At 44.1% G+C, this 15335-nt stretch overlaps 1 protein-coding gene across 5 annotated transcripts in view; it reads right to left on the bottom strand.

The window, feature by feature from the left end:
- OSBPL8 (oxysterol binding protein like 8) overlaps positions 1–15335 on the bottom strand; it is a 157819-nt gene that overhangs the window by 102798 nt on the left and 39686 nt on the right. For all 5 annotated transcript variants that reach the window (XM_014595859.3, XM_014595855.3, XM_059726106.1 and 2 more), the window contains one exon: positions 5815–5926. Coding sequence is in view for 4 of the 5 variants with exons in the window: in XM_014595855.3 (XP_014451341.1) it covers positions 5815–5868 (54 nt within the window). In the remaining variant the exon portion in view is untranslated. The remainder of the gene's footprint in view (positions 1–5814; positions 5927–15335) is intronic.

Below are 15335 nucleotides of genomic sequence, written 5' to 3' on the forward strand. Positions count from 1 at the left end.
AGGGAGAGACTATACTAAATGTCAGTTGTAGGTCATTCTACCTCTCGGGAAAATGAGGAAGACAGACTGAGTGCCCTTGTCAAGCCACAGATCCTTTTGTATCCAGAAACAAATCCTGTGGGATTACTGGCAGCCAGCAAAATCCTCCAGTATGGAGATATTTCAAGTATTCTAACCTTTTTGTGAATTATCTTAAAGCCACAGGAGCCCAATGAGCTCTGCTTTCCAAAGCATGGAAGGATTCAGTACTTTATTTTCCAACATAAAAGACAACATTATAAATACATTTGTAACAAATTTACATCTATACAAAAGTATCCAATTAAAGTGCAATTTTATGTTGATCTAAACTATCAGCTGCACACCTGGGTAAATTTAATCAGAAGATTAAAACAAAGTTGCCTACACAGTCTCCACAGGGTCAAAGTAATTTGCCATTTGCCCCAGCAATTAGACAGAGTTTGCTCACAGCAGTCCAGAAAGCAGGTCCCAGGGTGCTGCTCAGGTTCAGTCTCAGGGGAGCCAGAGTGGTGGTGGCAGAGAACCCTGTTCTAAGTTATTTGGGGCCATTCCCCAGTGTCTACTTAGTCTAGTGCTGGGTTCTGCTGTGCAGGTGGGGGTCCACCTGAGACAGGGAGAGAAGACATCCCAGTTAGGACTAGGGTTGGGTATTTGACCCCATCAAATAAAGTTTGGTCAGTTAACCAGTCAAATATCTGTCAAAACTGTAAAAAATTGCCAATAGGTCCAAATAACACAGAAAATGCATACCTTTCCTATTAGGAAAAATGTCAAAAAAACAATTTTTAAAAAGGTGACATTTCTGTCAAGAAAACTAAAAAAAAAAAGATTTTTGGGGTGTTCTGTAAAATTGCTATCATCTTTGTCAGACTGACTGGTCAAAAATCTGCAGTCAATTGACAGGTCAATTGACTGGCTTGAAAACCCTAATTGGGACAGATACATGCCACATGGTGATCCTAAGGGCAAGAGCTGAACCCTGACAAATATTGTGAACCATCGAGCTTTCCATAAAATGAAAACGTGAAGAAAGGAGGTCTGCATAAGGTATGGTGTACCTGGGAATGGAAACTGCATGTTCCTGTGTGTACGTGGGGATCTATCTGGGTAGAGTTCACCTGGGGGGGGGGGGGGGGGGAGCCATGAGGAGCTGGAGTTGTCTGTCTGTTCCTTCAGATATGAAAAACATCAACAACCTATATAGAAAAAAAGGGCAGGGAAACGTGGCACCTAGACATTAACTTTTTTGGGGAAGAGGTCTTCTTGAATGAATCATGTCTCTAAAGTGACGCCCTGCCCCAATTTCAGATTAACATGGCTAACTACCTTAACCTAAGTAGAGAAAATCCCACTGGACTTTCTATCAGGTTTAGCTGCCTTGGAAAATTCTACCCAGACACTTGGGGGGAGGGGGAGCACAACACAGACAGACGGGATGCGACTGCTTTTAAAAAATGACATGGTCAGCAAATGAGACAATTTTTACAAAACTATTGCTTATTAGATATTTTAGACTTCCAAAAGGTAGAGATAAATGGCGTGAAAGTTCTAGAGTTTTCCCTAGTGAATGCTAGTTTTAGTGAGTGTGCCCAGAAGGCCAAGAAAGAACAAACAAAAGTTACCATTAAAGTCATATCTAAACTATTTAATATCCAATTTAGGAAGAATCTGTTTCTTAGGTATAAGGGGAAAAAAGGTGGGGGGGTTGGTTGTATGTAAAGATGGGCAAGACACACCTCTAGCAAAAAGAGACATTTTATATACATAAACAACTCTTGGAATCAACAGTAGCAATAGCAAAAGGTGATCTTGGGTAGTTCTACGTTTGCACTGCAGTTTGTGCCTACCCAACCACTCCGATTTCCTGTGCATCAAAAGAAAAATAAAAACCCAATCAACCAGTATATTTGCCAATAGTCTAAATTCAATCACTCCCTAACAGAGAGACATTCAACAGACTACAATTCTGAGTTAAGAACCTGGGGTTATACATTAGATATTTAAAATCATACTTCACTGAATTCTTAACAGCTACACCTAAAAATTCAATGCAAAAAGTTGGAAAACTAAAAGTGACCTACACCTAAAATTACTGGTTAACAATGCTGTAGTTGATTTTCCTTATTTAAACACACAAAAAAAGAAAGAACAGTCATTTCCTAGTGAAAACTAGGGAGTGTTTTACATAAGCAACTTGTTCTATGTATGAAAGTAACCTAAATTTTCTGATTTAAAATGGGGGAAAAAAAAAAATCCAACCTTTAAAGGAACCACAAAAACACTCCAGTATTTGTAAGTGGGGTTTAATCTATAAATCACAACAACAATACCATTGTACAGAACACGTGGACTTGGCACAGTACTCTTACAGGCCACTATTGCCTTTGGGGGCAACATAGAGTCAACTGCTCTGCCACACTGGCAGGGGCTCAGTTTCTTTAGGGAAGGGTCACAATGGCAGGTATGCAAGATAACCACCACTTTAATTCCCATGGATAACCCTGGTGATTTTTGTTTGGCATGGGAGGCAAGCATCAAATACCCATCATGAAGCAAGGAGCCGTCTCAAGTCGAAGCTTCCAAACCCCTAGTTTCAAGCATGGAACAGGGAAGCCACGATTTTTCAACACTATGGCAATACATTTGGCAGGTCACCAATGGAGCTAGCAAAAAGCCCATAAGGTGAGTTGGCAGGAAACTATGTAGAAATCCTGCACAGTCCAGAAGGTTGGCAGTTCTCTTTAAAAATCTGGTAAAAAGCCACAGATCATTTATTATACAAAAAAAGACTAGTACAACTAAAAAGGGTCTGAGGTTTAAAAGGAAGCTTTCAAAACACAAGTGAGCCGAATGGACTTCATTCACACTTTTAGGGGAGGTTGAATCTGGAGCCAACACCTACGTAACTATGGTACAAACACAAGAACAACTCTTTCCCTACATCCCTCAAAAAAGTAGGGGTTCAACATTCAAATTTCCCTAAGACCAGGGCATTCATATTCAGGGTTTTGACTTCACAGATCTAACTCAACTCAAACTAGAATTTAAATTTAATCTTTTTTTAAAGGAACATCTCTGAGATATTTAAAAAATATTTTTTAAATAATCACAGAAAAAAAAAAAAAAATCTGATATCTTGGTCTGTATTCAACCTAAAATTCCATGTTAAAACAATATGCCTGGAGAGACTTGGGCAAATTATTTTTGGTACAGAGAATACCTTTTCTTCATTTTGGTATTTTAAGCATATTTAGATTTTTGTGCCCTTTCCTTGGTTATCTAATTCTCCTGTGGAATTCTGTAAGAAAGCAACAATTTGTGTTCAGGGAGGAAGGGGGAGCTGCTTTTCCTACAAACCTGGAGTAAAACCATACACAGGTTAAGTGCTAGATGAGATAAACAGGCTCCTGTTACTACTTAGGTTTTTCGATATCAGAAATACACTTAGCCATGCTCTTCTCTTCTCAAGAGCTTTTAAATAAATAATATAGCTCAAGTTCAGTGCATGTAGCCATGTCCATAAACCATGCTAGTGCCAGGTGAGAATACCAGCCTAGTCTGGCTACCAGCAATGCTAGAGCTACATTAGTGTGATGCTCTGCCCAGGCCAGTTAGTTTTGCTAATGCAGCTCTAGTGCTTCCAATACCTAAAGCTAGCTCACGTACATCTGCAACCTTGCGCCATCTAGATATACTCTTTTCAAGCTACTTTCCCCAGCCTTTCATTGTGTCTATATACTTTGTTTCAAAGACATACAAGATCTTAATAATCTTCAAATCTTTTTTATTCTCTCAAATCCTGAATCTCCTCATACTCTACTCTACCACCTCTTCCAGGAATCCCATTGCTGATTTGTTTCCACATGTCCTTCTAAAATCCGTTAACTGGAAGGCTTGACAGGTCTGTCACTACCTGCCTCATAAGCCATCACCTCTTCTTTATGTACCTCAAAGTTTCTTGTTACCCCATTTCAAATCCCTCCTGGCTTCCAGTACTATGTCTTCTCATGGCCAAATGTCCTCTTTCTTATCTTCACCCTCCACCCTGCCACCAGTCCGTAAATGGTTGTATAACAGTAATAGTGGAAATGCTATTTTAAATACACAGATGTGTAGCAACAGTTAAAAAGAGAAGTTACCTTGAGAACAGCAAAGTCTGTGCATCTACCTCCCAGTTTTGCTTACTGTGTGATGCTGCAGGTTACCCACCAATAAAATAAATTTCACAAGAATATACAAGAGCTTCAGAAAGGGGGAAAAAAAAGACTTCATATTGAATCCTGTATCAGCTAAGCCAGGGATGGGCAAAAAGCGGCCAAGGGGCCAGATGCAGCCCACTAGGCCATTCTATCCAGCCCATGGAGCCCCTAAAAAATTTAGAGGAAAAAAAAAAAAAAAAAATCAATATTCATCTGCCCTGGCCTGCCTGTCACGCAGCCCTTGATGGCTTGCTGGAACTCAGCAAGCAGCCCTCTGCCCAAAATAATTGCCCGCCCCTGAGCTAAACTATTTAAAGCTCCATGGAATTCCAAAGCTCCTGCTCAAAGGCAAAATTCTGTTCAATACGAGAAAAGGAAAGATAGTACTAACAGCACAGATGAGACAATTCTATAAGGGATTTATCTACATCAGTTTTACAGCAGGCCATTTGCCTGTGTTCTACACAAAATTAAGGGGGGAAAGCTCTACCCCCTCTACCAACACCTGCCAAGAAACCTTAACAGGACTTCTCCCATTAATGCCCTCCAAGATGACAGTGATCTTCCACAGATCAAAATTTTCACTTTTTTGGGCCTACACAGATGAGTCCAGTCAAATTAATTGCCTCAAATCCATACTTGTTAATTTTTTTTATTATTTCATACTCCTTTGAAAAGGATCTTTCAAAAGCACTTAAAGTCTGTCAAAAATGTTCCATATTTCTTCATAAAAAGATCAGAATTAGCCCAACTTTTCAGTTCTTCCCTATTCCAAAGTATTTATTCCAAATTTTCAAAGTGATAATAGTATTTCTGTATTACTTGTCAAAAACTTCAAGCAAGCAACATATTTCAATGTTAAAAGTTTTCTAGAAGCAAAAAAAATGAAGGTGCTATTGATCATCTTTAGTACAATAAAAACCAAACTCTAGTCTGTTCTTGCCATTTGAGAATATTTCTAACAGCAGCTGTAGTAAAAAATAGAAACATGCAATATTTAACATTACACCTATAATTAAAATATATTTGGCCACTTTAAATTGCTACTTTTTAAAGGTTAAATGTGTCAAGAAATCTTTAATAGTAGCAAATTGAAAATGGTTGATATTACCTGCCTCACAAATTTCAGTCCTCCATGGAAACCATTTGTTAAGTGTTTTTGCCTTTGAAATAGTCCTGCTAATACCTATCATTCCCTCCTTGTTCCCTCATCACTTCAGAGAATGCTTCCATTAAAACTGCTGATGGACAAAAAGACAATCCTGCTCTACTCAAATGGTGGCCATCAAGATTACCTGAATGCCTTTCCCCGCTTCCCATACCAAAAGGGTGAATACCGAAGTCCTATCAAAAGTTTTCATACATAGAAACTATGTAGCACTGAAAAGTAATAACGTGAGGTCACCAGGCAAGCTCCGCAAAGCTTAGTCCGTTTCATTACTGCTGATACAAATACTTTATAAAATACAACTTCCTATGTTGAATGTAAATATATACAGCACTACAAGCTGAGAACTTATTTATAATAAAGAAACATTCGCATTTTATTTCAGGAGTATGGACTGGAACAGGAAATAATATTCAAGCTACTCACTGAAGTTCTATCAGATTCCCCATCAAAAAGCGGAGTCTCCATGTTGCTCTGCATATCTCCTTCTCTTCTTTTTCTTCAATTAGAAATCTTCCATCCTGCTAACCTGCGTATCCTAAAAAAAGAACAAAGTTACAATCAGACTTCAATAAAATTGTTCCTCAGCATCCCTGGCACCACTCAACTGTGGAACACTGCATTACTGAAGAAAAGAAAGTGACCAGCTGCTACTATACGCCAATTACATTACTTGCGTTTGATGATTATACAGCTTACCCCCAGAAAGAGGCTATAACATAAAAAAAAAAAAAGAAGACTGTAAAATGAAATGACCAAAGTTAAGCCATCTCATTTTGCATGTTATGCTGTGTATTTACAGTTAGCTATACCATTTTCCTCAAAAGACACCACCCCCCCGCCATTCATAAAAGAGTGACAGGAAATATTAGGTTTTTCCCCCACAACCTCTCTCTTGACAACCTCCTAAGTTCCAAACATCATATATCAAAACCTGTACTGAACAAAGAACCACTTTTTAAAGAAAAAGAACTGATCGGTGACACTGGCTGTAGTCAGAATGTAAATATTTAAGCTCTCCCAATAGTTTTAAAAGTGTTTTCACTTTGCAGATATGGCATGAATGTGCAAAGTGACTTACCCAAAAACTAGCTGTGTCACAAACAAGGCAATAACTGAACTCTTGTTTGTCACTGGAGTGAAAAACTCAGAAACCAAAACCACTCTGACTCAAAAGGGCTTCCTGCTCCTTTCTAGGCACAAGAAACAGGATGCTGAGGTCTGATGTTTGTTCATACCACACTATAAAACCACTGCAAAAGACAGACACCAGCTTGTTTTGAACTCCAAGCCAATTTAACGCAAAAAACAGCCTCTTCCCATTTTACAAGCACAATAAACTGAGGCATAAAATAAGCAAAACCATGTTATTTATAGGCACAAGGTGCTGGCCCCAGCCTCCAGCTGTTGCTGGCTGAAAAGCCAGGAGGGGCTGGGCAAATGCAGTTTGCCCACAGTGGGACAATTAGTCCTGCAGCAAAGTTCATGTGGAGGGGCATATGCTAAAGCACAAATGTCACAAAATTTGTGCCACTGCAAGTGCATGCCCCTGCTTTTCTGAAAGCAGCCATGGAGTCCATCTAGGATGGAAGAACTCTGTAACTCCACCTGAGGGCAAGTTAAGGTATGAATGCTTAATACACTGAGGGAACGAGGGCCAAGCGATAGGTGCAACTAGCTCAAAGAATTTTTACTATGCTATATGACCTTGGCCTCTGTTAGAAGCTACCACTTATGAGGATCTGTGACTTCCACATGAAAGATGGATGGTGAAGGAAGAAAATAGCTGAATGCAAGCCAATTTCTATGTTTAGGTCTCTGCTCTTTTAACAGGCAAGAAGTAGTATACAGTTTAAAGGACAACTCAAATACAAAAGTTTCAGTAAAAAGAAGCATGTCAATTTTGGCAAGTCAACAAGCTTAGCAGGTAAACAGCACTTTTCAGCACCAAGTGGTTGCTGTTGCCTGCTTCCTAGCATCATAAGACTATAGTTCTGCATTCTGTTTTTATCGATTTTCACTGATAAAATTCCCAGATTTTTAAGTCATTCATTTTTTACTGATTTACACCCATTTTTCAGTTCAAATCCCTGTTAACTAGCATGAGTGGGGAATGACCCATTCCCCATTTGTGCCAATTAACAGGGATTTGAACTGAAAAAACAAACAAACAAAAACAGGTGATGCTGGTAAGCTAAAGAATTGCCGCTGTGCCTGTTACTCAAGGCAGATTTCTGGCCAGACCGGAGGGGGGGGGGGGGGGGGGGGGACACGGACGGACAGACGGACGGAAGGACACATGTGGAGCAGGGGAAGGAGGAAGCAGTGGCAGTGCGAGGGCTGGGCGAGGTTGACTGGAGCCACTTGCCGGGTGAAAGGCTCCCAGCTCTAACCCCAGGTGGGCTGGGCCGGGCTACAAGAAATCACTCCTGGGGCAGGCAGGTCCGAGCTGCACCCTGACGGCTCCGGCTTTGGCTCTGTCCTGGGAACTGTAAGCCCCGCTGGGGAAGGAGGGGGAGGGCAGGTGGGACAGCCTGGTCCCACTCCCTGCAGCAGGCGCTGCACCCAGCTGCTCCACATGGGCCTGTGGGGCTGTAGCCGCTGCCTGGGGGCACGGGGCTCCTGGCTCTGACCCCAGGTGGGGCAGGAAGTGCCAGTGCTGGGTCCCTTCTCCCTCCAAGTGCCAAGGCAGCCCAACAGCAGCCTACTGCAGCAGAGGGTAGGGGCGAGTGCAGCCAGGGAAGAAAAGGCAGGGCGCAGCACCGTGTACTTCCTGCCACTGATCCAGGGGCACGTGCCCCCTGGGAACAGCCTGGCACAGGCCCCTCAGCCCACAGTCCTCCCAGGTGGTGTATAGCAGCAAGAGCCATGCCCCCTCACCCCGCACCCACTGATAGCTCCTCCCACTTTGTTCCCTGCTGCAGCCCCAGCAGCAGCCAACAGGCTACACCACACTGTGCCCCTCCCACTGTCCCAGCCTACTCCCTCCCTTCCTCACTGCCGATTTTCCCCTAATTTAAAACAATTGTTTTCCTTTTATCCCGATTTCATCCCAGTTTTTATGTTTTGAAGATAAACCCTGAAAAATTCCCAGATTTTTTTTGTTTGTTTAAATAAAAACTGAGAATGCGGAACACTACGTATGACAAAGGAATCAACAAGATCTTAGGGAGGACAATCAAATGTGGGTCATGAATAAATAAAAATACTCCTGGCAATAGTTCTTTTGTGCATTAAAAAAAAAAAAAAAGCAATTCTTATTCTCAGCCTCCAAAAGACTCAACTATTAAACTATAAATGGAGTCTTCATTGCCAGAACCAGTCATGAGTAACTGCACAGGAGTCCAATACATCTCATCTCAGTTAGAGCTGGACTCTCCAATTTCTTACAAGCTACTAGCACCTAAGAGCTGGCTGGACTGCAGCCACATCAAATCATACATCTAGATGTGCATGCATTAGGGCACACTACATTAGGAAGCATTGATCCTACAGGCTCTCTCCTTGTGGCTGCCCCTTTGTTTTAGTACAGTGCTACCAGTTTCTCTTGTTTGATTAAATTATTTTATGCTACTTCAGTGGAGGCTTCTGAAATTATGACTCTTCTTATAGATTCATAGATGTTAGGGTCGAAAGGGACCTCAATAGATCATCGAGACCGACCCCCTGCGTAGGCAGGAAAGAGTGCTGGGTCTAGATGACCCCAGCTAGATGCCTATCTAACCTCCTCTTGAAGACCCCCAGGGTAGGGGACAGCACCACCTCCCTTGGGAGCCCATTCTAGACCTTGGCCACTCGAACTGTGAAGAAGTTCTTCCTAGTCTAAATCTGCTCTCTGCTAGCTTATAGCCATTATTTCTTGTAACCCCCAAGGGCGCCTTGGTGAGTAAAGCCTCACCAATTTCCTTCTGTGCCCCCACGATGAACTTATAGGCAGCCACAAGGTCACCTCTCAACCTTCTCTTGCGGAGGCTGAAGAGGTCCAGGTGCCCCAGTCTCTCCTCATAGGGCTTGGCCTGCAAGCCCTTAATCATATGAGTGGCCCTTCTCTGGACCCTCTCCAGGTTATCCGCAACCCTCTTGAATTGCGGCGCCCAAAACTGCATGCAGTATTCCAACTGCGGTCTGACCAGCACCCTATAGAGGGGAAGTATCACCTCTTTGGATCTATTCATCATGCATCTGCTGATGCACAATAAAGTGCCATTAGCTTTCCTGATGACTTCGTCACACTGACGACTCATGTTCATCTTGGAGTCCACTAGGACTCCAAGATCCCTTTCTGCTTCCCTGCCTCCAAGCAGGTCATTTCCTAGGCAGTAGGTATGCTGGACATTTTTCCTCCCTAGGTGCAGCACTTTGCATTTCTCCTTGTTGAATTGCATTCTGTTGTTTTCTGCCCATATGTCCAACCTGTCCAGGTCTGCTTGTAGTTGTTCCCTGCCCTCCGGCGTGTCCACTTCTCCCCACAGTTTTGGGTCATCCGCAAACTTGGACAGAGTATACTTCACTCCCTCGTCCAAGTCGCTGATGAAGACATTGAAGAGTATCGGTCCAAGGACCGAGCCCTGCGGGACCCCACTGCCCACACCCTTCCAGGTCGATACCGACCCATCCACCACGACTCTCTGGGTCCGACCCTCTAGCCAACTCGCCACCCACCGGACTGTGTAGTCATTCAAGTCACAGCCTCTTAACTTGTTCACCAGTATGGGGTGGGATACCGTATTGAAGGCCTTCCTGAAGTCTAAGTAAACAACGTCAACCCCTACTCCTGCGTCCAGGCGTTTTGTAACCTGGTCATAAAAAGAGACTAGATTAGTCAGGCATGATCTACCTGCTACAAACCAGTGCTGGTTTCCTCTCAGCATAATTTCTCCTGCCGGGTTCTCGCAAATGTGAGCCTTGATAATTTTTTCAAAGACTTTGCCAAGGATGGAGGTGAGACTGACTGGCCTATAGTTGCCTGGGTCCTCCTTCCTCCCCTTCTTGAAAATGGGGACCACATTGGCCCTTTTCCAGTCTTCCAGGACCTGGCCCGTATGCCACGAGTGTTCAAATATTCTTGCCAGTGGCTGCACAATGACATCAGCCAGCGCCTTCAGTACTCTCGGATGGAGCTCATCCGAGCCTGCCGACTTAACCGCATCCAGTTCCTCCAAGTGCTTCTGCACCATCTCAGGGTCTATGCCTGGTAGTCTGGCATCTTGCTGCTGCCTCTCTACAATCCCAGTGAGAGACTTGTCTTGCCCCTCGCTTAGGAACACTGAGGCAAAGAACTCGTTGAGGAGTTCAGCCTTGTCCCCCCTGTGTGTCACCAATTGCTTATGCCCATTTAGTAGAGGTCCTATTCTACCCTGGGCCTTCCTTTTACTCCTTATATAAGAACAATTTTTTGTTATCCTTAACTTGGGATGCCATCCTCAGCTCCATGGTAGCTTTGGCCTGTCTAACTGCCTCCCTACAAGTGCGAGCAGAGGAGGTATACTCCTCTTTAGTAATATCTCCCCGTTTCCACTTTTTATATGCCCCCCTTTTAGCCTGTAGACTGCTCTGGATTTCTCTGGTCAGCCAAGGAAGCCTCTTGGCCCCTTTCCCCCCCTTTGTCCTGCTTTGAAAGGAATAGAGAATTCCTTAATCCCTATACTAGCACAGTGACAGCTAGTAACAATGTCCTTCCTATATCATGGCCAAGTATTACCATTATATCTTACAGCAATGAAATACATTAGCACAGTGTTTCTGCCAATATAATCGGAAGCAAAAAAACAAACAAAAAAAAGAGAGTCAATATTTAAGTATCCTGAATTCAGATTAGAGCCAGCATCTCACAGAGATAAGTGGAACAGTCAACACCAGTCAAACCTATGTTCCAAGCTATTTAAAGTAATCACAGCACTATTTACACAGCTCACCATGCAAAGGTTACCTTCACAATTGTAAAAAAAAAAAAAGAGCCAGATTAAATTTACGTGAAAGCTTAGATTATTGTACCACTTAGTAATAAATGTAAAGGAACACAAATTATGCATCTGCATAATCACACACTATACAGAGCCCTATATATATCCTCAACCTTATGGTACAGCCTCTCCTTGTGAAAGAGAACATTTACCATTCCCCTTTTCAAAACATGTGAGCATTTACAAACGGTTGCTACATCACAATATTAATGAAAGTAAGGACTCCATAAGGCAGAGCTAAAAATGACACCTACCAATATCCATATAGATTTTGCCACTGAGAACGAGTTGGTGTATTTAAAAAGAAAAGGAAAGAAAGCACAAGCAGCACATTTTGATCATTAATGTATATACTTTACAGTCACCAAATGCAGAGTATAATTTCATTAAGGAGAACAAGAAGCCTTGTCAACTGCTATGATCCAACTTTACGCTGCCACACACACACACACTTGAAGCAATACAGAACCTTATTACCAAGACAATGGAAGGGGAGAAAAGTGGGGGGAGTTGGCCACAGATTGACTGCACCTCAACCCAGCAAAATGAATGTGAAGTTTAGCACAGATATGCTTGTACACACTAGTTTAATCTAGCTAACCTGGGTATCAGAGCAGCATGAAGACAGGCTTTAGCTTATGCTAACAACCAGAGTATAAATCCTCTTGGTGAGAACCAGCTTAAGGGGCAGATGAAGAAAACTGTCAGTGAGACTTGCTTAAAACCCTCTACCTGATTAACTGTATAAAGGGTTCATTGTACTACAGGCAGTCCTCGACTTACGACTGTTCAAGTGATGACAAACAGCAGTTGCGACATTTGTAAATTGATACCTGGTTTCAAAGTTCTGGCATGGGTTTCGACTTCACAATGCTGGATACAGCATCTGTCATGGTGGAAGGGGAGGGGGAAAGGAAGGGCCATGTAGGGGCAGATTACGCCCCTGCAGTGAGAGAGACTACGGCTGGAGCAAGCGCTGCCCAGACGGGGCTGCATGGGGCTCTGGGAGTTGAGGCTATGGGAGGGTACAGAAAAAGCTGCAGCTTGTCTGGCTGCTCCTGCTGGGGCCAGGTGGGCAGTGCCGGGGCTGTGCCAGCCCGCACTCTGGCGGTGCTGGGAACAGGAGCTATGGGCAGCCACAGAAACAGCCCGGCACTGCCCGACTCACTGCAGGGGGGGGGGGGGGGGGTGGAGCAGCCACCCATAGCTCCAGGAACTGAGTTACAGCTTGTCCAGCTGCTCCCCCTGTGGTGAGGCAGGCAGTGCCAGGCTGCTCCCGCAGCTGCCCATAGCCCCGGCTCCAGTGGCGCTGGGAGCGTGGGCTATGGGCAGCCACAGAAGCTGCGGCTTATCCAGGTCCTTCTGTCGCCGCTCCCACCAAGGACGCGCCAGACAGGAGACTTGGATTGGGCCTGGAGGAAGAAAAGAGGAGCAGGCCCACAGCTGCTTTTGCATTGCAGAGGCTCCTGCAGCCACCAGGAGCCCAAGAGCCCTCCAGGAAGGGCCAGGCTGGCCTGGCCTAGTGTGGGGCAGTGCAGGGGTGTGGCTGAGGCTGCTGGGGGCGCCACAAGCCAGCAGGGACCCAGCCCAGGGGGCTGGAAGGATTCCTCCCCTTTGGATCAGGTACCTGAGGTTTTGGACAAGAGCGGTCTACCTTGCCCCTCTCATGGATGGCCCCAGGGGTGATGCTGCTGCCTTAGAGGGAAGACCTGTGTCCCCCTGCATGGTAGGGGCTGGGTGGCCTGCCAACAGATTGCCCCTGGCCCTGGGGCAGGCAGGGAGGCTTGGCAACAGCAAAGATCCATCCCACTGCCACTTCTCCTGAAGCAGGCCCCTCTGACCAGCAGAGAAGACTTACGGCTTGCCCCATGGGAAATGCGGGGAGGGGGCAGGCTGCTGGTGGGGTGAGGAAGCACCAGAGAAAGAGGGTGGCAGAAGCCAGGGAGACTTAAGCTGGGGGGGGGAAAAGGAGCAGGCATTTTTGGAGGCTTAAGCCCCTGGCAGTGGGATGGCCCCTCTATGCCTCCCTGCCCAGTTGTCCAGTGGTGCTGGGAATAGGGGCTATGGACAGGCATGGGAGAAGCTGCAGCTCATCTGGCAGCTCCTGCCACTTGTCCAGGAGGGCATGGGGTGAGGGGGGGGAGGGGGGCAGGGAAATCTGTGCCCCCAGATCTGGTTGGGGCTGGGCAGGCTGTGCTTAGGGCAGATCCCCACCCCCCCCATGCCCATCTGGACAAGTGGCACGCTGCTGCTCTGGCCACGTGTCTTGGAACCATTTGTCGGGCAGTTCGTCTGGTGCTCGCTTGTCGCCACTGCTACCACTACAGCACTACCTGTACTGAAAAAAAAAGATAAGTCCCAGTACAGTATAAAATAAATAAATGTAGCTTTATTACTAGTCCATAATTGATTGAGTAGTGCACAAAATTCTGGGTTATTTTGGGTGAAAACAGGGCATAAGGCCTTGGTTCAGGAACCAATCCACCATTTATAGCGTTGTTTCCTATGGGAAAAATCAGTTTCAAGTTACAACGTTTCGACTTAAGAGTTGGTTTTCAGGAACCAATTGTGTTGCAAGTCCAAGGACTGCCTGTATCCTTCTTTTCCTACCATCCTGTATCTCTCTTAATTACAAGCTCTTTGGGGCTGAGCTTCTTTTTGTTCATGCACATATGTTGTGTGCTAATAGCATCCAACATAAAACAGTAAGGTAAGCAGCTTGTGATATTTTTTCAAACAACATTGCTCAATTGGTTTGCAATCCCAATTCACTAATTTTTGCATTCAGACTTGCAGATTCTACTATTCTCTGTGGCATTATTCCATGTATTGTTTCACGCCCTCAGGCTGATAACATTTCCATCTTTATCATTTACATTGGTTCTGTTTATAGATACAAGTAACATCATGACCAAGAATGGACAAACGCCCACCTACACCACCATAGCAGCCTATTTGGTGCATCTGTTGTAGCACTGTGCCACTAGGTGGCAGAGTAGCAAGCAATAAGCCAAATGCTTTAAACAGCTAGTATGAAAAATGCTGTGATGCGCACAATTGTATCTTATACCAGTGAAGATTTGCCTCTGGGTTTTTTTGGGGGACACAACAAACTAGAGCAAGATGAGAAGCACCTCTACACTGGTATCAATGTCCTTCCTGACTCTTACTTAAGCGGGTGGAATCACCACATGATCAGGCCTGGAAACAAATGATTAAATCAAAGACAACAAAAACCCCACTGAATAATTTTGTTTAATAAATTTAAGAGGGAGCGAATCCGAGATCTAGTGCCTTCCCTCAGGTAGGTATACAAAACAGGATCCAAATTACTTAAGAGCTAAATGGCAATTATCAAGAAAAAAACTGCAAAAATAAGCTACCAGAAAGTACTTTCTACTATGGGAATCAATAATTAGGAAGTGACCAAGTAAGGTGTCAGGCTGCAGCTTAGAAATCATAACTTTCAAATATGCTTCTATCTGAAAACCTAGAAGTATTCCAAACACCTAGGATCTAGTAATATCAAAATTCTCTCCCCTACCATGCACCCAAAGGAAAAAAGTGAATGCTTCCCTACTGTCTCATCAACATTGTTTGCTTAAAAAGTCCCAAAAGAATTTTGGGTAGTTTCAGCCAGATGAATCATTCTGCATTTCTTGTCCTGAAGTGGTGCACTTTTTTAATTCCCAGATTTGAGTCAAGCAGTGGCTACATTTTGGTGGTAGGTAAAATGAATCTTAATTACTTATACATTTGCAAGTCTTTGAAGAGTGTAGATGCTTGGACTGTGGGTTATCTAAAAAGGTTTTAGCTTGGTCTCAGTACTGTATAGCCATTTTCTAATCTTGCAGGATCCCCTGCTAGAGCTATTAAAATTATTGTAGCCTCTGGAACCCGTCCATTTGTTTAAAAAAAAAGTGACACTTCAAAATACAGGGGCAGGGTAGAACAGAGCTACCCAATGTATAAAAGTGGCATTTA

This window comes from Alligator mississippiensis, chromosome 4 (assembly GCF_030867095.1).
Source record: "Alligator mississippiensis isolate rAllMis1 chromosome 4, rAllMis1, whole genome shotgun sequence".
In the NCBI taxonomy this organism is placed as follows: Eukaryota; Metazoa; Chordata; order Crocodylia; family Alligatoridae; genus Alligator; species Alligator mississippiensis.